The following is a 22,781-nucleotide window of genomic DNA, read 5'->3' as shown; positions in this document are numbered from 1 at the left end:
GCTGTGTGGAAAATGTTGCCCCTCTGGTTCTGATTACTTCTGTCCACTCTCAGCTTAAACCTATGTCCCCTGGTTCTTGTATCCCCTTCTCTGTGGAATGTGCATTTACCATGTCCATACTCCTCATGATCTTATACATTTGTATAAGATCATCCCTCAGTTTCCTGTGCTCTCAGGAATAAAGATCCTAGCCTGCGTAACCTTTCCCAATAGCTCAGGCCCTCATGTCCTTGAAACATACTCATAAATCCTCTGACCACTCTTTCCAGCTGAATAACATCCTTCCTATTACAGGGGAACCATAATTGAACACAATACCTCTAATGCGTCCTCGCCAATGTTCTGCACAACTCATCATAGGCCTCCCGCCCCATTAAATATCCTTTCACCATCACCCTCTGCTTCCATCCATGAAACCAATTCTCTATTCAGTCAGCTAGTTCCCTGTGGATCCCAAGTAATCTAACTTCCACAGCAGCCCAATGTGCAGTGTGTAAGTCATACAGTGAGTGCCAGTTATCTGCTGTCATTGTGTACAAAGCAAATGTGTCCCACTGGTACACTTCTGAGTCTCTACAGGGATTTCAGCCAATGATAAGCCTCTCTAGTTTTGGTTGTTCACAGTTCTCAGGGCTTTCACTTTTTTTCTTTGATGGCAGCCTAGGCAGCTTTTTAGGTTGCCAAATGACAGTTTAGGTAGTCATTTAAGACGGCTTGCATGGTGCGTGCGATGGTGTACTCGGACGAAGTGCGTAGTTATAGCAATGTTACAAAATTTTGAGATTTTAAAAATCAAGTCTTTAATTTATCCCATCTGGAAAAGCATGAAAAGAAGTTTAATTTGACACCTAATCCACTTTCATATCTTCAGTATTAAAAAGGTTATGGCCATTTTCATACTCGGAAATTGGCACCTTGTTCCCCATTGCTTTTTCATTGACTTAACACAAAAGCTGTGATCGAGAACATTTTAAAGCCCATAAATTTCTTAAAATTTAAGAGAACTGAAATAATGTTTCTGTTATTATAGATTGAAGCATTCTGAAACAAATATGAAACAATCTTACTTAGATGACTTGAAATTAAAGCATATAGTTAGTTAGTTACCTAATTGTAGCTAATTACAAAATTAAATTACTAGATCTAAACATCTATCCATTTCTTAAGAATAGATTAATATTTTTAAATAGCCTAAGTGTCCAAATAACATTCACACAAGAATTCACAATATAACATAATTTTTAAATCTCATTGTTATGGGTTTATAGGCCAAATGAAAGGAATTTAATGTTTAATACCTGTAAATTAATGGCCATTTAAATCAGCTTGCGAGTGGGATTTTCTGGAACGGGACCATTTGGAACGTTGAGGTGACGGTGACTTTAGTCCCCCATATTGGCAGCAAATACACTGCCTGTTCTTCAGAGGGAAAAATCACCATTTCACAACCTAAAATGAGAATTAACTACATCTTAAAAAACACTATTATACATAAAAATAAACTACTTTCTTTTACCTGTCCCCTACATAAAATCTGGCCCCGTTGTCGGCATTGACTGCTTCAGAAGCTGATTTTAAAATCATTCCAGCGATTAACTTGCCGGGCGAATTTAAAAAAAAAACATACAGGTCGGCCGTCAGAACGATTATTTAGCAACATCTTGCACTCCAACAAAATATAATTCAGGACCAAGTCAGAAAAAAAACCCCGTTTTAACCCCGCCCTCCCCTCAAATACACCAAAATTGCGCACACGGCCAGTGGCAGAATTACAGCACCGCTGAAGGTAAGTATTGTAACATACTTAGTAGGTACAAGTCGGAATTATGCTCAATGGCGCATTCACATATTATTTCTGCTTCAAATAAAGTCACCAACTGGACATAGAATAGAATAGTTTCTTTATTGTCATTGTAACATGGGCCATGTACAACGGAATTTAAAATGTCAGCCAGTCAGTGCAGCATTCAAACATTTCTAAAGCTAACGAAACATCCACGGTAAAATAATAAAGATAAGCAAATAAATAAATATCACAGACAAAGCACGCATACACACCCAACCCTCCATCCTTCTGTCGATTTCACCGTTACCACAGTCCCTTAGTCTGTATCGCCCCTGCGTTCCTTGGCGGCTACATTTAGTGCTTTTATAGCAGTGGGGTAAAAACTGTTTTTTAGTCTATTTGTCCTTGTCCTTGTGGATCTGTACCGTCTGCCTGACGGCAACAGTTCAAACAGGGAGTGTCCGGGGTGGGAGATGTCCTTTATTATATTCTGGGTTTTTTTGGTGCAGCGGGAACTGTGTAGGTCCTCCAAGGTAAGGAGAGGGCAGCCGACAATCCTCTGGGCGTTGTCAATGGCCCTCTGGAGCGCTTTCCTCTGAGCCGCTGTGCAGCTGGTGTACCACACGCATACACAGTATGTTAGTATGCTCTCAATGGAGCACCGATAAAAGGACAGCAGCAGCCTCTGAGTGATGTTGTTCTTCCTGAGCACCCTCAGGAAGTGCAGTCTCTGCTGGACCTTTTTCAGCAGCGCAGTGGTGTTCACGCTCCACGTCAGGTCCTCCTCAATGTGGATTCCCAGGAAGCGGAAATCCGCCACCCTCTCTACACAGTCCCCTCTGATGGTCAGTGGTACCATGTCCGTTTTGTTTTTCCTGAAGTCTATTATTACCTCCTTCGTCTTTGAGGTGTTGAGGAGCAGGTTATTTTCTTCGCACCACACTGTCAGCTGCTCCACCTCATCCCGGTAGGCGTACTCGTCCCCCCCGGAGATGAGTCCCACCACTGTAGTGTCACTTAGTCTGTATTCACATTAACATATTCACCAAACAAGACATGATATATACCACAATGGCATGCAGCACAATTACAATACAGTATCTCAACTCTTTTTACCCGTTGCAATGAATGCAATTTTTATTATTTCTTTCCACTTCCAAACAAAAATGTGGTTGGATTATTCAGCATATGATCAACCTCGGTGACATCAAGCGCAGGCTTGACGATCACTTCGCACAACACCACCACTCAGTTCACAATAAGCAACCTAATCTCCCAGTGGCTCAACACTTCAACTCCACCTCCCATTCTAAATCCGCCCTTTCTGTCCTGGGCCTCCTCCATGGCCAGAGTGAGGCTCACTGCAAATTGGAGGAAAAGCACTTCATATTTTGCTTGTGTAGTTTACACCCCAGCGATATGAACATTGCCTTCTCCAATTTCAGGTAGTTCTTGCGTTCTCCCTCCTTCCCGTCCCATTCCCAGCTCTCCCACAGCCTACTGTCTCCGCCTCTTCCTTTCTTTTTCCCGCCCCCCCCCCGACATCAGTCTGAAGAAGGGTATCGACACGAAACGTCGCCTATTCCTTTGCTCCATAGATGCTGCCTCACCCGCTGATTTTCTCCAGCTTTTTTGTCTACCACCCATTCACACCAGTACTGTTATCCCACTTTCCTCACCTACTCCCTACACATGCATCTTTGGGATATGGGTGGAAACCCACACGCTTGCAGGGAGAATGTCCAAATTCAACACAGACTGTGCCCGAGGACAAGATCGAACACAGATCTCTGGCGTGTGAGGCAGCAAGTCTACTAGCTGTGCCATTATATTTTGTTTTCCAACACACAACAAATTATACGTTGATAACTTTGGTTATTAAAAAATAAATAAACAATCCATTTTCAGTCTTAAATCTCTAAGTGACGCTATGTCCCCCATTACAGCTACTGTCTGTTTTAATACAGTTCTAGGCTATTGGGGCAGTACATTGGTCATAAAGTTTCTGCCTAAAAGTGCCAGAGGCCCTTGATTGATTGATCCGGAATATGGGTGGTGTCTGTATGGAGTTTGCTCCTTTCCCCTTTGATCGCATGGGTTTTCTCCGGATGCTCTTGTTTCCTTCCACATTACAAAGGTGTGCAGGAACCTTTTTCAGACCCAACCCAAAGTGTAATATTTTTCATTTGTCCAGAGATTCTGTCTGATAAGTAGAGTTACTCCAGCTTTTTGTGTCCACACACACATATTTATATAGTTATATATTCATATATAAATATAGACCGTTTTGTTTTCTCGTTTCTAACATTGTTTACAGAGTACTATGTTTATAACATATTCTGTTGTGCTGTTGCATGTAAGGATTTCATTGTTCTAACTGGGACGTGAGAGAATAAATCACTCTTGACTTAAGTTGTTTATGTGTGCGATAGAACTAGTGTACGGGTGATCGGTGGTCGGCGTGGACATGGTGGGCCGAAGGGCCTGTTCCCACACTGTATCTTTAAATTAAACTAAAAACACTAAAACCAGAGGGAGTCTAAAGAAGGGTCTCTACCCAAAACATCACCCAATTTCTTCTATCCAGAGATGCTGGCTGCTCCATGGACTTCCCCCGCACTATTAAAGCATGCAATAGTCTTCCCCATCCATAGTTACCCAACCAGACGCAACTACATTTAAGCTAGACGAAAATGCTGGAGAAATCCTGAAATGGGAGACAGAGGCGCCCAAGGTCATGGTACATATAGGTACCAATGACATGGGTAGAAAAAGAGAAGAAGTCCTGAAAGGAGAATTTAGGGAGTTAGGAGGAGAGTTAAAGAGAAGGACCGCAAGGGTAACAATCTCGGGATTACTGCCTGTGCCACGCGACAGTGAGAGTAGGATTGGAGCGAGGTGGAGGATAAATGCGTGGTTGAAGGACTGGTGCAGAGGGCAGGAATTCAAATTTCTGGATCATTGGGACCTCTTTTGTGGAAGGTGTGCCTGTACAAAAAGGATGGGTTGCACTTGAACCTGAGGGGGACCAATATCCTTGCGGGGAGATTTGCAAAGGCTACTGGGGAGACTTTAAACTAGAACGGTTGGGGGGAGGGACTCAAATAGAGAAAGCTAGTAGACAGTGTGTGAGGCAGGAGGCAGAGAAGGAAAGCACTCAGACCCAACATGTAGGGGGGAAAGAAGAAAACAATAATAAACAGAGAATAACAGGTGGTGGGGTTCTTAAATGTGTGAGCAGAGAGACAGAGGGGTGTAAATGGGGGTAGAAGCAATAGGTAGCAAGGTGAAAAGTAAAAATGGCAGGCAGACAAATCAAGGGCAAAAATCAAAAAGGGCCACTTTTCAACATAATTGTATAAGGGGTAAGAGCGTTGTAATAACAAGCCTGAAGGCTTTGTGTCTCAAAGCAAGGAGCATTCGTAATAAGGTGGATGAGTTGAATATGCTGATAGCTGTTATTGATTATGATATGGTTGGGATCACGGAGACATGGCTCCAGGGTGACCAAGGCTGGGAGCTGAACATCCAGGGATATTCAATATTCAGGAGGGATAGACAGAATGGAAAAGGAGGTGGGGCAGCATTGCTGGTTAGAGAGGAGATTACCGCAATGGAAAGGAAGGACATTAGCTTGGAGGATGTGGTATTGGTATGGTAGAGCTGCGAAACACTAAGGGGCAGAAAACGCTAGTGGGTGTTGTGTACAGGCCACCTAACAGTAGTAGTGAAGTTGGAGATGAGATTAAACAGGAAATTAGAAATGCGTGCAACAAAGGTAAAACAGTTATAAATTGGGTGAATCAAATTGTCAGTGGTGCTGAGGAAGAGGATTTCTTTGAATGTATGCGGGATAGTTTTCTAAACCAACATGTAGAGGAACCAACGAGAGAACAGGCTATTCTAGACTGGGTATTGAGCAATGAGGAAGGGTTAGTTAGCAGTCTTGTTGTGCGTGCCCCCTTGGGCAAGAGTGACCATAATATGGTTGAGTTCGTCATTAGGATGGAGAGTGACATTGTTAATTCAGAAACAATGGTTCTGAACTTAAAGAAAGGTAACTTTGAGGCTATGAGACGTGAATTGGCCAATATTGACTGGAAATTAATTGGAAGGCATTTAAAAACTGCATGGATGAACTACAAAAATTATTCATCCCAGTTTGGCAAAATAATAAATCAGGGAAGGTAGTGCATCCGTGGATAACAAGGGAAATCAGGGATAGTATCAAAGCAAAAGATGAAGCGTACAAATTAGCCATTAAAAGCAGCCTACCAGAGGACTGGGAGAAATTCAGAGACCAGCAGAGGAGGACAAAGGGCTTAATTAGGAAAGGGAAAATAGATTATGAAAGAAAACAGACATGGAACATAAAAACTGACTGCAAAAGTTTTTATAGATATGTGAAGTGAAAGAGATTAGTTAAAACAAATGTGGGTCCCTTGCAGTCAGAAACAGGTGAATTGATCATGGGGAACAAGGATATGGCGGACCAATTGAACAACTACTTTGGTTCCGTCTTCAATAAGGAAGATAAATAATCTGCCGGAAATAGCAGGGGACCGCGGGTCAAAGGAGATGGAGGAACTGAGTGAAATCCAGTTAAGTCGGGAAGTGGTGTTGGGTAAATTGAATGGATTAAAGGCCGATAAATCCCCAGGACCAGATAGGCTGCATCCCAGAGTACTTAAGGAAGTAGCTCCAGAAATAGTGGATGCATTAGTGATAATTTTTCAAAACTCTTTAGATTCTGGAGTAGTTCCTGAGGATTGGAGGGTAGCTAATGTAAACCCACTTTTTAAAAAGGGAGTGAGAAAGAAAACGGGGAATTACAGACCAGTTAGTCTAACATCGGTAGTGGGGAAACTGCCAGAGTCAGTTATTAAAGATGGGATAGCAGCACATTTGGAAAGTGGTGAAATCATTGGACAAAGTCAGCATGGATTTACAAAAGGTAAATCATGTCTGACGAATCTTATAGAATTTTTCAAGGATGTAACTAGTAGAGTGGATAGGGGAGAACCAGTGGATGTGTTGTATCTGGACTTTCAGAAGGCTTTCGACAAGGTCCCACATAAGAGATTAGTATACAAACTTAAAGCACACGGTATTGGGGGTTCAGTATTGTAGTGGATAGAGAACTGTCTGGCAAGCAGGAAGCAAAGTGCAGGAGTAAACGGGTCCTTTTCGCAATGGCAGGCAGTGACTAGTGGGGTACCGCTAGGGCTCAGAGCTGGGACCCCAGCTATTTACAATATATATTAATAATTCGGACGAGGGAATTGAATGCAACATCTCCAAGTTTGCGGATGACACTAAGCTGGGGGGCAGTGTTAGCTGTGAGGAGGATTCTAGGAGGCTGCAAGGTGACTTGGATAGGCTGGGCGAGTGGGCAAATGTATGGCAGATGCAGTATAATGTGGGTCACAGCTTAAGAATAAGGAGGAAATCCTTTAAGGCCGAGATGAGAAAAACATTTTTCACACATAGAGTGGTGAATCTTTGGAACTCTCTGCCACAGAGGGTAGTTGAGGGTGACGTTTTGGGTTGAGAGCATCTATGGAGCGAAGGAAATGGGTGACGTTTTGGGTTGAGACCCTTCTTCAGACTGAAGTGGGTGCAGGGAGTGTGGGGGGCGGGAAGAAGAAAGGAAGAGGTAGAGACAGTGGGCTGTGGGAGAGCAGGGAAGCGGAGGGGAAAGAAGGAGAAAGCAAGGACTGGCTGAAATTGGATAAGTCAACGTTCATGCAACTGGGGTGTACACTACACAAGCAAAATATGAGGTGCTCCTCCTCCAAATTTACGGTGGCCCTCACTCTGGCCATGGCGGAGGCCCAGGACAGAAAGGTCGGATTTGGAATGGGAGGGGGAGTTGAAGTGCTGAGCCACCGGGAGATCAGGTTGGTTATTTCAAACCGAACGGAGGTGTTGGGCGAAGCGATCGCCAAGCCTACGCTTGGTCTCACCGATGTAGAACAGCTGACACCTAGAGCAGCGGATGCAATAGATGAGGTTGGAGGAGGTGCAGATGAACCTCTGCCTCTCCTGGAAAGACTGGATTAGTCCTTGGATGGAGTCAAGGTGGGAGGTAAAGCAACAAGTGTAGCATTTCCTGCTGTTGCATGGGAAATTGCTAGGAGAGCGGGTGCTTTGGGTGGGAAAGAATTGGCCAGGTAGTTACGGAGGGAGCGGTCTCTGCGGAAAGCTGAAAGGGGAGAGGATAGGAGGATGTGGCCAGTTGTGGGATCCCGTTGTAGATCGTGAAAATGTTGGAGGATTATCTGTTGTATGTGACGGCTGGTAGTGTGGAAGATGAGGACAAGGGGGACTCTGCCCTTTTTACGAATGGCGGGATGGTGAGTGAGAGCAGAGTTATGGGGTATAGAAGAGACATCTCTGATGTCCTGGATTGGAAGCCAGTGGTGGGAAATTTAAGGTAGCTCTTTTTTTTTCCCCCAAGAACCCTTTTTTGCTTAAGTCCACCCTCCACCACCACCAGTTTAAATTCCATTTGGAATATTTTTGGAGAACCAGGAAACCAAGAAGCAAGAGATACTCCAGCTAAAGGAAGTGATTCTGCGTTGGGTTTCAGCGGTCGCGGTGAGGATGGGGAGGGTGGTGTGAAGGGGGAGGGTGTGCAGTCCGTGGCAATGCGCATGTGCAGGGCAGCCGAGGATGTGCAGGCCGTGGCAGTGCGCATGATGTGCATGGTGGCCAGCCATGCCGGTGGATGCGGAGTGGCCGGATAGCAGAGACTCGACGGCCCGGACACGGATGGCGTGCGGAGACGGAGAGTGTCAGAGATAGAGAGATAGAGAGGGGGGCCAAGCCGCGTAAAATGACACGGCTTTTAATTTGTCCGGTGGGAAACTGTAGGTGGCCATTGGCAATCGGGCAACTGTTCATTTCGAGCCCTGATAGTTCTATAAGATTTGTTATAGGCAGGAGCAGGATGAGTTAGGACTTTTTTCACTGTAGTTTTGGAGCTTGAGGGGTGGCCTGAAAGAGATAAACAAAATCACAATGGGTGTAGATTAGCTAAATGCTCACAGTCTTTAACCTGGGGTAGGGGAGTCTAAAACTAGAGGGCATTCCTCACCACGAGTGCACTGATCCTTTGGAATTATCCAGCATCAGTGTGGAGGCTTTGTCAACAGATGAAGGGAATTGAGGGTGGATGGGATTGTCAGCGGCGAGGAGGATGTGAAGAGAATTCAGCGGTGGGGAGATACAGACAGGATGCCAGAGTGATCGATAGAATATCATTTGGAACAATGCTCTGATTCACTTTGATGGACAAGGCTGGCTGTTTTTAATAAACTGGGAGAGATGGGGTACCTTGGATGTTCTCTGGGATCTGGGTGTCCTTGTACACTGATCACTGAAAGGCAGCTTGGAGGTGCAGCAAGTTAATAGGATGATGGACGTTACTACTAGATAGTTGAGGGAGGAGCAGCGATACCTTACTGCAGGATTGTGGGGAAATGTGGATGAATTTTTGTGCGTTGGAGGAACCGAGGGAGACGGGGCCATTGCAGAAATATGGTGCTGCGGTAGAAGATCCGCTGTGGTCTTGATGAATGATGGGGCAGGCTTGAAGGGCCCTCATCCTGTTCTTGATGTTTTCCTGAGAGCTACGTCCTCCGCCAATGGGGAATTCTACAATGAATTGAAACAGGAGAATTAGGAATAAATTACCGGGGAGAGATGGAGTTTCAGCTCCAAGTCACGGCTCCGTTTCCTCCAAAGACATTGAGGATTCCAACCGTCTGTCTTTATATCAGATGTTCCTGCATTTGCAGGTTTTTTTTTTCATCTTTATATTGAAGCCTGATGTTAGGGACTAAACGGAAGTGGAATCTCTCTGTATCAGTTGGGGCTTAGAAGAATGAGCGGCGATCTCAATGGCTTCTCTTGTTGCTTGTAGACTGATTTGGAGAGATGGAGATGGTGGCGATTGTATCCAAAGGCTGGTCCTTGCTTCCAGGCATGTAATAGTCCGTGTCTTCACAGTGCAGTGTCGGCTGTTGTGAAGGTTTCTGCCCTTACAGTACAGCACTGGCCATTGTAAAGGTTTGTGCTCTTATAGTACAGTGCTGTTCATGTCCCTTGGTCGATTACAATGAATTAATTGAACAATACAGTATGGAAATGGGCATTCTCCCCATCGTACAACGTTATCATCAATCTGCCATATTTCTCAAGTGCAACACCTTCTCATCCACTCCCTGCACACAATTTAAGGGAGAATTTACAGAGGCCAATGACAACCAACAAACAAACACGTTCTTGTGACGAGGGAGGAAGCTGGAACACCAGGAGGAAACCCATGCTGTCACAAATAGAACATGCCAGCTTGATACAGACAGCAGGTGAGGTCAGGATCTATCTTGCGTCACTGGCACCACAATGTTGCCCATCCCTTGCGGGCCATCTGTATTGTGTTGTGTGCAATCTCTGTCCTTGTCTTTACGAGCTGGATGTTGTACTGGTCAATATCCTCACTGGCCAGTGTTGTGCTCTGGCACTCAGTGTATTTGGAATACAGTGCCAGTGTTTGTCCAGAGTGAATCCTTATTACACAAATTCACGCACTAGTGGAAGCAACTCCACCTCTACCCTGTCACGACCTTGAAGGATCTTATTTTTCAGTAAATTCACCCTTTATTTTTCTAACCTCAAAGATTCTGACCTTAATTCTCTCACTCCTTGTTATATAACAACCCTCTCCTCCAGGAAGTATCACTTTTCAATTGACCCTGCATCCCAGTGTATCCATTCTTCAGTACAGGTGCAGAACTGTGTCCAGTACTCACCATATCCCTGCACAACTGTAATACTTCCCTATTTCTAAACTTGAACCCTCTTGCTGTAAATGCCAAAGTGCCATTTCCCTCCCACACCACTTGCTGCACCTGCCCTGTGCAATGAGTACACAAGAATACCTTCCCTCTGTACTTTACCCCCAGCCAAGATGCATCCTTATGCCCCTGTCCCACTTAGGAAACCTGAACGGAAACCTGAACGGAAACCTCTGGAGACTTTGCACCCCACCCAAGGTTTCCGTGCGGTTCCCGGAGGGTTTTGCCAGTCTCCCTACCTGCAACCTCCGGCAACCACCTGCAACCTCCGGGAACTGCACGGAAACCTTGGGTGGGGCGCAAAGTCTCCAGAGGTTTCCGTTCAGGTTTCTTAAGTGGGACGGGAGCATTATACTCTGCCCTCTCCTGCAGGTGATTAATATAGACAGTTAGTAATTGAGGGCCCAATCCTACAAAAATGGGTTAGCTAATGTTAAATTAAGTTATAACATGACTGCCAATTGTCACAACATGTGACATGTATTGCCACTTTCAGGAAAGATTTGCCCCATAATCACTCTGTTTATTGACTCTCCCTGAGGCCCAACCATTTAGTCGGTACATCCAACACTATTAAACCTTCCAAATTACATCACATCAGATGTGTCAGGATTAAATTCCATCTGCTATTCCACTGCCTGACATTCCTGCTGATCTATATTCTGTTGTTGCATTTGGTAATCCTCCTCGCACTCTACAAAACCACACATTCTCACATAATCTGTAAACACACAAATTATGCCGCCCACATTTACCTCCAATTCTTTACATCGTAAATATCAAGGTTACATCATAAACATTTCCGCGTTCCATGACCTTGGGCTGATCCTGTGGGTGAGTGACCTCACTCTGTATCACTCCGTCTCTGATCTTTTCTGTCGCCATCTCTCTACCTCTACCTTGTACCTGACTGCAGGTTAAGCCTTCAGTCTTTGTGCCTGAGTCTCTGACTGGGTTAGATGAAACCTGCATTAAATCCAGAACACACGTGCGTCATAATGAGCAGAATAAGGCCATCCGGCCCATCATCTACTCTGCCATTCAATCATGACTGATCTATCTTTTCCTCTCAACCCTATCACCCCGAATTTGGTAGTAAGCACTTTTTAAGTCAAAAGTAGAGAATATCTTATATATTTATTACCTTAATAAAGTCTATTTTGAAATTAAAAAAAATGATTGACAGCAGCGGCTCCGCCCAACTCCGCCTCCCCGTCCTGTCAACGTGTTACCGGACACGGGGCAGTGGGCGCGCTCTGTGATTGGTGGAAGCGAAGCACTGTGATTGGTTACTTCAAGGTCCAAGCAAAGGGTTGATTGACACCAACCAATGACAATGTTCGCTTTCCCCAATCCCTCATTAGCATAGGGCGGTGGTGCAGCCTATTTAATCCGCGCTCGGGTTGAGTTCCCTACATTTGTGTTTCCAAAGCCGACAGACGAAATGCCTGACGCACCGAAAGTGAAAGTGGCAGTGGCCAAGAAGGGCGCCAAGAAAGCCGTGTCCAAACCTGCAGGCAAGGCGGGTAAGAAGCGCAGGAGGTCGAGGAAGGAGAGTTACGGCATCTACATCTACAAAGTGATGAAGCAGGTTCACCCCGACACCGGCATCTCCTCCAAGGCCATGAGCATCATGAACTCGTTCGTCAACGATATTTTCGAGCGCATCGCGGGTGAGGCTTCCCGCTTGGCTCATTACAACAAGCGGTCGACCATCAGCTCCCGGGAGATCCAGACCGCCGTGCGCCTGCTGCTGCCCGGGGAGCTGGCCAAGCACGCCGTGTCGGAAGGGACAAAGGCGGTGACCAAGTATACCAGTTCGAAGTAAATATTCTCAATCCTCATTAAACCGAAAACCCAAAGGCTCTTTTAAGAGCCACCCACAATCTCACTGAAAGAGTTGTAGCTTTATTTCGACATCGAAATGCTGCAAAATTGTATTGGGACTTTTGGGAAAAATAGGTACAATATTGTTGAAGAAGGAACTGCAGATGCTGGGAAATCTAAGATGCACAAAAATGCTGGAGAAACTCAGCGTGTGCAGCAGCATCTATGGAGCGAGGGGAATAGGTGACGTTTCGGGCTGAAGAAGGGTTTCGGCCCGAAACGTCACCTATTTCCTTCGCTCCATACATGCTGCTGCACCCGCTGAGTTTCTCCAACAATTTTGTGTACCTACAATATGTTGAATTGTGTTTATGTTTATCAAACTGCGGCCGGATTGTTCCCTGAATGCCCCTTTTACTGAGATCACAACAAGTTCAGTCACATAACCACGACGCGGTAATCTCGCATCCGTCCACACTTTATGAGCTGACCCGACTTAATTTAACGCTGTGTTATTTACACAGAAACCCACCCGCTGTTATAATCCGTGAGACGCATTTGCTCCGTTCGTTTCCAGTTAATGGAGATATTAGATTAAATTCCCAGAATCTCTCTTGTCTATTGTAAATGGATCGGGAACAAGTGACGGGGGAAGTGGGGTACGCACGATCTGAGTTTAAAATGTTTTTGGAGATTATTAGGAAATACATTTTTGGCGGACTTTTTCAAACTCTTGAGGTCCGACGGTTGGTTTCCGCGCTTCTCTTGGTGTCGCCTGTTCACTAGTATACGACTACACTCTGATTGGACTGTTCCTCTCACCAGACATTCATCTTGGGCGGCAGCACCCCGCCCTGAGCCATGGTCATCCTTCCCATCAGCCTGAATCTGTGGAATTCTCTGCCGCAGAAGGCAGTGGAGGCCAATTCACTGTATGCTTCCAAGAGAGTTACATTTCGGTCTTAATGCTAAATAAATCAAAGGATAAGGGGGGAAAGCAGGAATGGGGTACTGATTTTAGATGATCAGCCATGATCATATTGAATGGCGATGCTGGGTTGAAGGGCCAAATGGCCTACTCCTGCACCAATGTTTTATATTTTCTATGTATTTCTAAGGTGGATAAATCCCTGAGGCCCGACCAGGTCTATCCCAGGACATTGTGGGAAGCCAGGGTAAAATTGCAGTGCATCTGGGAGATATACTTGCATCATTGTTAGGCACAGGTCATATATTGGGGAAGTTGCTGCAGGGGATTTTGAGAAACAGGGTCTACCTGCATTTGGACTGATTAGAGTGGGGAGGGGAGAAAGCTGGAACAGGACAAGACCTGTTGAATGATAGGCAGATACAGTTGGGGATGGGTGGTGGGCAGATAGTTTGACTATTGAAATATTTAAAAAAAAATAAAGGTGAGTGATCAGGACAGTGGATGTGCGGATTTTGATAGAGGTTGTGATGAGGGAGGGTGAAAAACAAGGGTTGGGTTTGGGAATTGTTTGTAGATTAGTTACCTAAAACTTGTGAATAGTAAGGTTAAACGAGAACTTACCAGTTTGAAGTTTGATCTTTATTTTATGAGGAGTTACGTCGAGGGACTACGTGAAGAAGGCCGTCCAGGCGCATCAAACTTCAAAGCAGCGGTGTGAAATCACAGATGATCTACTCCGAAGCACAATTGTAAGGTACGTGATACAAATTTAACTTACCTTTGATCTTATTAGGGTGGGAGCGGAGGGCACGTAGTCCCTCGACATAACTCCTCATAAAATAAAGATCAAACTTCAAACTGGTGAATTCTCATTTAATCTTACTATTTTACTTCGGAGTCACGTGAGTGACTACGTGAAGGTTTTAAAGCTTCTGTGATTTCAGGCCGTAGATTGGGTTCCCGCGTATCACTGCATTTTGCTCGACTCAATAAATGAAAAACAGTCAATAACATACAAACCATCATACTTGTTTAATTAATTAATGGTTTATTTTATGGTAAAACATTATGTGTCCCATTTTTATCTCTAGAGACATTTAATACTGAATTCAAAATAGTACCACCAAACACACCAGGGTCTGCAATTTCTTTGTGATAATACTTGTGCAACATCCTTTCATTTGCACAACCTGCAGCCGCAAGGATATGGTCTATCGGAATGTCCAAATCCTTGGCAGCCAATGTTGCCGCCGCCCTGGTGGAATGAGTTTTAAATTGATCAGTATCAATTCCTGCATCCAATAGCACCTTCTTCAGCCATCTTGAAATTGCTTGCATTGTCAGTTTTTGTGTGGCTTTATGGCTAATGAATAATCCAGTTTCTACACCTGTAAGATGTTTGGTAGTCTCAATGTAGTATTTTAAATATGTAACTACACAAAGTCTTTGATCTGCAGGATAAGCTGAAAATCAATTTACACCCCGAGACTCCTGGTCTGCTCTGTTTTAGCAGGTCATAGACATAAAATGTAATTTCCTCTGTTTACATTCCCATTTTGTCTATCCTTAACTTGTGTAATGTTTGCACTCTTTGAGCTGATACCAAAGCCATTAACATGACTGCTTTTATCGTAATTTTGTCTAACGACAAATTTGAGATGGGATCCCAATCCCTAAGTAGCATCAAAGATGCCCTTCATGTATGTACAAGTCAAAGGATGTGATCCTAGAACTTGATGTTCCAATGGTCTCGAAAAGTATGCCGACAAAGCATTCCTTGCTGTGTTGATCACACTATAGCTTAAATTATCATCAAAATGTAATTTTGACAAATTTCTACAACATCTGAAGCGTCTGCAGTGTGGTAAGAAAATGTTGTGTTGAAGAAACTGTTCCCATTTCTTAGTGTAAGAAAATGTAGTGCTTCTAGGTACTTGTTAGAATCTGCACATCAATAAATCAACACGATCATGTAAAGGAAGAAATTCACCAGTTACAGGGTGCACAAGTAGGTTTTCTTGTGTAAGGACATCCATAATGGGTTCAGTCACCATTTTTAACCCTAATGGATACCATGTTTGTGTGGGCCAATCTGGAACCACCAACAATCCTGAAGCATAATCTTGTATGATCTTCTGTAGACACCTATTGATGAGACAAAAGGGAGGAAATGCATCCAAAACATTCCACCCCAATTTAACGTGAACTCATCTACTCATTTGGTGTTTCCCAAATGTTTTCACAATTTTGTGGAAAATATCACGATTTAACATCCATTCTGAGTTGTCATTGAAATTTCTTGACCTGGTATCTGCAATTATGTTCAATTTACCTAATAGGTAACTTGCAGAATGCCAATATCTTTCTCAATGAATCAGTGCCGAATCATGTTTGCCAATCTGTCACATGCTTCTGTCTTGATTCCACCCATGTGATTGACATGTGCCACTGCCGTAGTGTTGTCAATCTGAACCTGTACATGCAAATGTTGTACCTTTCGGCAAAGGGCTTTCAACCTGTGCAATACACTTAGTAATTAAAGATAATTTATGCCATGTGGCTCGAGCAAAGGTTCTTCCTCTGCATTCCATCTATCTCCACAGCTTGAGATGGCATCCGCAGCTCCCCATTCCAGTGCACTTGCATCTGTTTATAAAATGGTAGCTGGTGATTCAATCAGAATTTTCCTGTAAGAGTAATCTACATTTTTAATCCACCATTTTATATCCTCAATTGCTGTGTTAGTTAGTTGTATAGGCCTATCGTAACGTCCAGCATGTCTTCCCAATACTGATATCTTTGCTCACTGCAGCAGTCTGATAATGCAGTGGTCCAAACTGAACAGCTGGAAATGAAGCGATTAACTTGTAAATTAGATTTGCTACTTGCCCGATTGATGGTTGTTTGCCTGCAATTAACTCCTTACAACCCTTAATCACTTGCAACTTTTTGTCCTTGGGTAAGCTCACTGTCTTGTGTTCCGAATTAATAGTGAACCCCAAGTAATCAATTATTTTGTTAGGTATCAGTCTGGATATCTCTGAATGAATGACAAATCCCATTCTTTGAAATGTGAGGTTTACTTTTTAAAACTGAAGCTGTAGCCATGGCTTCAGTATCTCCCACAATTGAAATGGCATCCTAATAAGCCATTATCAAATGGCCTTGAGTTCTTAACAATGCTAAAATTGACTTCAACAGTTTTGTAAACGATCTGGGGCTTTAATCTGCCACATTTGAGACATCCAGACACATTTCAAATATCTGCGATGTTGCACATGCACCACAACAGAATAATGTGCATCTTGGAGATCAATGCTTGCCGTATAGCATTCTGTTGAAATTAATTGCAAAGCATTAGTACAAGTCTCCATTTTGAAATGTCTATACTGCACAAAAGAGTTAAGACTTGTAAGGTCCAAAATGATTCTAGTACCCCAATCCTTTTTTGTTCTAGAGAAAATACTAGATATAAACTGATGGTTTTGATAAGTTGTTTTCTCTATTACCAATTTTTTACTCAAAATCTCAATTTCTATTTGAATTCTACTCATCTCTTCTTTAGAGAAGGACTATATTCTTTTTGGAGTATGTTGTGTAGGGGGATTTTCATTCTGGTAAAATTCAATTCTGAACCCCATAATACTGCACAGTATATATGCATCAGATGTTATTAGTTTCCATTCTTTTAAAAATAATTGTAACCTACCCCCAACTTGTAAGTAGGATACATCTGATATGTTTCTTTCAGAACCAGAGCCACCTACCTCAGAGTTTACTGGTGTCACTTTTTATACATTGCCCCTTGTGGAAATACCATGACCTCCACGTCCTGGGGTCGTATGTCCATATCTTGTATGTGAGTACAAGCGACTTGTTCCTTCACCAGATCCCCTTCGGTATGGATATTGCCTTCTAGCTGTGCTGCCAAACATCGGTGGTTTCATCATCCCGATGGTTTTTGATTCTTCGTTGAGAACCTTTAGTTTTTTGGCAAGCTCTTCTCCAAAGAGTAAATTTGGCAATTGTATATTAGATGGTTTACAGAGCCCTGCAAACTTAGGATGTATGTTAGGTCTTATCACAGTTTTACAAATACAGTTTATTTCAAAATGTGCATTACACATCATTCCCATTACATCCTGTTGTGCCATTGTCACATTTCCTTCTTCCAGATCTTTGGCAAATGCCGTAATATTTGACCCAATCAATCTTAATACCCGCTGTAATCTCATTTCTTGAGCTTTTACTGCAATGCCCATATACTTCCACACTTCTTTGTTAACAGCTAGCACTCCTAGCAGAGCACAGTTCTGCGGGATTTCATATTTGTTCATAACTTCATCCATTGTTGTATCTTCTGATTGATGGGAAAGCAGGTAATTTATATTCTGCTATTTCCTCTGGAAGAGGTTGTCCCTTGTGTCTGGGACTATAGAACGTTTGGGCCAGCACTGGCATTTTTCTTTTTTGCATTGGGTTCTGGCCCTCAACTGGTTCATTATCAGAGTATTCTGGATATTCCTCCTCATAATGGGTTTCACCTGGATATTCATCATCAGGTATTTCATGTGATGGCTCTATTATAGGCCAACATTTTTTTTGTCCCTCTTTGAGGTACATCAAGCTCTTGCATTGAGCTGTATATTGGCAGCCCACTTTTGGGTGCTGCTCCATATTCTGGGTCTCCTGTAGACCAACGCCTGTATTGTCTTTCAGACATTTCTGGTGCTGCCTCCCTGTCAGGTCAGCCCATATATTCATCTTTATCATCAGGCATTTCGGTCGCTGGCTCAAATCTGGGCCAACGTTTCCCAGAACCTCTTCTGGGTGTTCCATGCGGTTGCTCTTTAAGCCCGCGTCTTTTATACTCCTTCTGGAGTTTGTTTTACCCATGAGGAATTCCAGTTTATAAATTCTATAGTTCAGACTCCTCAGAGTCTTCCACGCCTGTTATTTCTTTATAGCCTTGCTCCCTATGGGAGTTTCAACGGGACTTTTCCCCTGCCGTGTAAAATAGTTATTTCTTTACAATCGACTTTTTGGTCGGGCGCCCGCTACTCTCAGACACTTTGTCTTATAGAGTGCTTACTGCGGTGCGCTTACTATTCTTCCTCCCACCTTTCTCCATACATAAGACTTGCCTGTGTCTCCACACGCAGTCTCCGAAGAAAAGGAGCCTGAAAGTAAAAGTAGAAAATACTTGCGTTCAGGTTTTCCTTCACTCATCGTTTGGAGGACGAGATGACGTGCATGCGCCTGGACGGCCTTCTTCACACACGTAACTCCGAAGTAAAATTCAATGTTCATACCATCAGGTTGTAGGCTGCCCAAGCAGAATATAAAGTACTGTTCCTCCAGTTTGTGTGTGGCAATAGAGGAGGCCCAGCACAGAAAGGTCAGTATGGGAATTGGAGGGGGAGTTAAAATGGTCAAGTCTATTCGTCACATACACATACGAGATGTGCAGTGAAATGAAATGTGGCAATGCTCGCGGACTTTGTGCAAAAAGCCAAACAAAGAAACAACCAAACAAACTACAAACAGAATGGAACAGAATCACATATTCTTTTACATATTAAATATTGTGGGCGGAAGGAAAAAGGGAAAAAACAGCAATTTAAAAAAAAAGTAGAGTGGTACAGTAAAAGTTAGTCCCTGGTGAGATTGGAGTTTACAGTCCGAATGGCCTCTGGGAAGAAACTCCTTCTCAACCTCTCCGTTCTCACAGCATGGCAACGGAGGCGTTTGCCTGACCGTAGCAGCTGGGACAGTCCGTTGCAGGGATGGAAGGGGTCGCCCATGATATTATTGGCTCTGGAGTTGCACCTCCTGATGTATAATTCCTGCAGAGGGGGCGAGTGTAGTTCCCATAGTGCGTTCGACCGAACGCACTACTCTCTGCAGAGCCTTCTTGTCCTGGGCAGAGCAATTCCCAAACCAGATTGTAATATTTCCGGACAAGATGCTTTCCACAGCCGCTGAGTAGAAGCACTGGAGGATCCTCGGAGATACTCTGAATTTCTTCATTTGCATGAGGTGGTAAAGGCGCTGTCTTGCCTTAGCCACGAATGCTGCGGCATGTGATGTCCATATCATATCCTCAGAGATGTGGACTTACAGATATTTAAAACAGCTCACCCTATCCACAGTATCCCCATTTATCCACAATGGTGTGTACGTCCTCGGATGATGTGCACTCCTAGTCCACGATCTGCTCCTTAGTTTTTTTGATGTTCAAGAGGAGGCTGTTGTCCTGGCACCAGAGTGCCAGATCAGCCACCCCCTCCCGGTAGACCTTCTCATGGTTGTCTGAGATCGGGCCCACCACCACAGTGTCATCAGCAAACTTGATTATTGAATTGGAGCTGAACCTAGCCGCACAGTCATGTGTGTACAGGGAGTACAATAGGGGGCTGAGGATGCAACCCTGGGGTGATCCTGTGGTCAGGGTGAGGGACTTTGATGTATTCCCTCCCATCTTGACTATCTGGGGCCTGGCGGTGGGAAAGTCCAGGGCTTCTCAGCCAGTCTGGTGGGGACTATCGTTTTGAAGGCTGAACTGAACAGCATCCTCACGTAGCCCCCTTTCTGGCTGTCAAGATGAGAGAGAGTGGTGTGCCAAACCTGGGAGACCGCATCGTCCGTGGATCTGTTCGGACAGTATGCAAACTGTAACGGGTCCATGTTGCGAGGGAGGAAGGCACAGATGTGTTTTCTCACCAGCCTCTCAAAGCATTTCATGGCTACCGAGGTGAGGGCCACCGGACGGTAGTCATTCAGACAGGCTGGGGAACTCCAGGCCTTGGTGGATTGAGCGCAAATCTTCAGTGAAACGGACACTGAGTCTACACCTGGTCTCGCCATACAGACCCGACAGCAGGAACACCAAATACAACAGAGGTGGTTAAAGGAGGTGCACATGAATCTTTGTCTCATGTTAAGGACAGCTGAGATCCTTGGGTAAATGTGAGGGGAGAGGTCGAGGCACAGGTGTTACATCTCCTGCGGTTGCAGAGGAAAGTAGCTGGAGAAGGGATGGTTTGGGTGGGAAGGGATGATGAAACAAGGAGTTGCAGAGGGTGTGGTCTGTTAAAGGCAGAAAGGGAGGAAGATGGGAAGCTGTGACCGGTAGTGGGATCAAAGTGACGGTAGCGGAAATGTCAGAGGATGTTGTGTTGTTTGTAGAGGCTGGTGGGCTGAAAGATGAGAATCAGGAGATCACTGTTCTATCTGGCGGCAGGGAAGTGAGTGCAGAACTACAGGACACAAAGGATATAGGGGCAGGATGGAAGGAGGTGTACAGATAACATTGGAAGTCAGTAGGTTTGCAGTAGATGCCAGTCTATTGCCTGTCCCCTTTGAGGGAGACAGAGAGATCAAGAAGGGGGGGAGGGGTCAGAGGTCGGCCACGTGAAAGAGGGCAGGGTAAATGGTAAAGTTAATGGAATCAATGGTTTCTGCACGGGTGCATGGGACAGTCCCGATGCGGCAGGGATGCATTTGGGGCATGGTGCCAGTGCACATATGGAACAAGAATTGTTTGACATAACCAACAAAAAGGCGGAATAGCTTGGGTCCATGCAAACATGGCTACATGTTTAACCTGAAGAACATGAGGAGCCAAAATAGAGATTATTGAGGGGAGGACAGCTTCTGCCTATCAGACAAGGTTGTTCATGGAGGGGAACTGATTGGGCCTCTGTTCAAAGAAGAACTGTAAGGCCTTTCTGATTTAGAATAGAAATAGAATAGTTTCTTTATTGTCATTGTAACATGAACCATGTACAACAAAATTTAAAAATGTCAGCCAGTCAGTGCACCATTCAAACATTTCTAAAAGCTAACGATACATACAAGGTAAAATATTAAAAGATAAACAACTAAATAAATATCATGAAAATAGCACGCATAAACACCCAGCCCTCCATCCTTCTGTCGATTTCACAGTTACCACAGTCCCTTAGTATGTATCGCCCCTGCGTTCCTTGGCGGCTACATTTAGGGCTTTTATAGCAGTGGGGTAAAAACTGTTTTTTAGTCTGTTCGTCTTTGTCCTTGTAGATCTGTACCGTCTGCCTGACGGCAACAGTTCAAACAGGGAGTGTCCGGGGTGGGAAATGTCCTTTATGATGCTCTGGGATTTTTTGGTGCAGCGGGAACTGTGTAAGTCCTCCAAGGTAAGGAGAGGGCAGCCGACAATCCTCTGGGCGTTGTCAATGGCCCTCTGGAGCGCTTTCCTCTGAGCCGCTGTGCAGCTGGTGTACCACACGCATACACAGTAAGTTGGTATGCTCTCAATAGAGCACCGATAAAAGGACAGCAGCAGTCTCTGAGTGATGTTATTCTTCCTGAGCACCCTCAGGAAGTGCAGTCTCTGCTGGACCTTTTTCAGCAGCGCAGTGGTGTTCACGCTCCACGTCAGGTCCTCCTCAATATGGATTCCCAGGAAGCGGAAATCCGCCACCCTCTCTACACAGTCCCCTCTGATAGTCAATGGTACCATGTCCGTTTTATTCTTCCTGAAGTCTATTATTACTTCCTTTGTCTTTAAGGTGTTGAGGAGCAGGTTATTTTCTTCACACCACACTGTCAGCTGCTCCACTTCATCCTGGTAGGCGTACTCGTCCCCCCCGGAGATGAGTCCCACCACCGTAGTGTCATCCGCAAATTTGACAATGGTGTTGCTGTGGTGGGCGGGGGTGCAGTCATGTGTGTAGAGCAGGGGGCTCAGTACGCAGCCCTGTGGAGAGCCGGTACTGAGGCTGAGGGCCGTGGATGTATGATGGCCCACTCTGACTCTCTGGCTGCGACCCGACAGGAAGCTATTTATCCACGTACAGGTGGAGTGTGGAAGTCCCAAGTCCCCCAGTTTGTGGGGAAGGATGGTATTAAAAGCAGAGCTGTAGTCCACAAAGAGCATCCGCACGTAGCTCCCCCGCTGCTCCAGGTGAGACAGTGCAGCATGGAGAGCTGTGTCTACAGCGTCCTCTGTAGATCTATTTGCTCTGTACGCAAACTGGTGGGGGTCAAAGCTTCGGGGCAGGAGTGATGTGATATGACCCCGGACCAGTTTTTCAAAACACTTCATCACCACTGGTGTGAGTGCAAGTCGTTGAGGCTGGAGATGTTGCTTTATTTGGGCAAGGGGACTATGGTGGAGGACTTCAGACAGGGTGGAACAGTGGACTGTGCCAGAGACTGGTTAAAAATCCTCGTCCAGACTCCAGCCAGCTGGTCTGCGCAGTCCTTCAACACGCGTCCAGAGACGCCGTCAGGTCCAGGAGCCTTCTTTGGATTGATGGCCCGCAGCGTGCGCCTCACCTCATGCTCCTCTATCTTGAGGGTTAGGCTGCTGTGGACCATGTGCTGTGAT

General features: G+C 44.8%; 1 protein-coding gene across 1 annotated transcript; it reads left to right on the top strand.

The window, feature by feature from the left end:
- The first annotated feature begins 12,041 nt into the window (after positions 1 to 12,041).
- On the top strand, positions 12,042 to 12,533 carry LOC129715424 (late histone H2B.L4-like). The gene has a single exon (XM_055665314.1). The coding sequence runs from the start codon at positions 12,092 to 12,094 to the stop codon at positions 12,473 to 12,475; it is 384 nt and encodes a 127-aa protein (XP_055521289.1). The 5' UTR covers positions 12,042 to 12,091; the 3' UTR covers positions 12,476 to 12,533.
- Positions 12,534 to 22,781: the final 10,248 nt, after the last annotated feature.

Source organism: Leucoraja erinacea, unplaced genomic scaffold, assembly GCF_028641065.1.
Source record: "Leucoraja erinacea ecotype New England unplaced genomic scaffold, Leri_hhj_1 Leri_116S, whole genome shotgun sequence".
Taxonomy (NCBI): Eukaryota; Metazoa; Chordata; class Chondrichthyes; order Rajiformes; family Rajidae; genus Leucoraja; species Leucoraja erinaceus.
The sequence above is the reverse complement of the archived record's forward strand: the minus strand, read 5'-3'. Positions and strand labels throughout refer to the sequence as shown.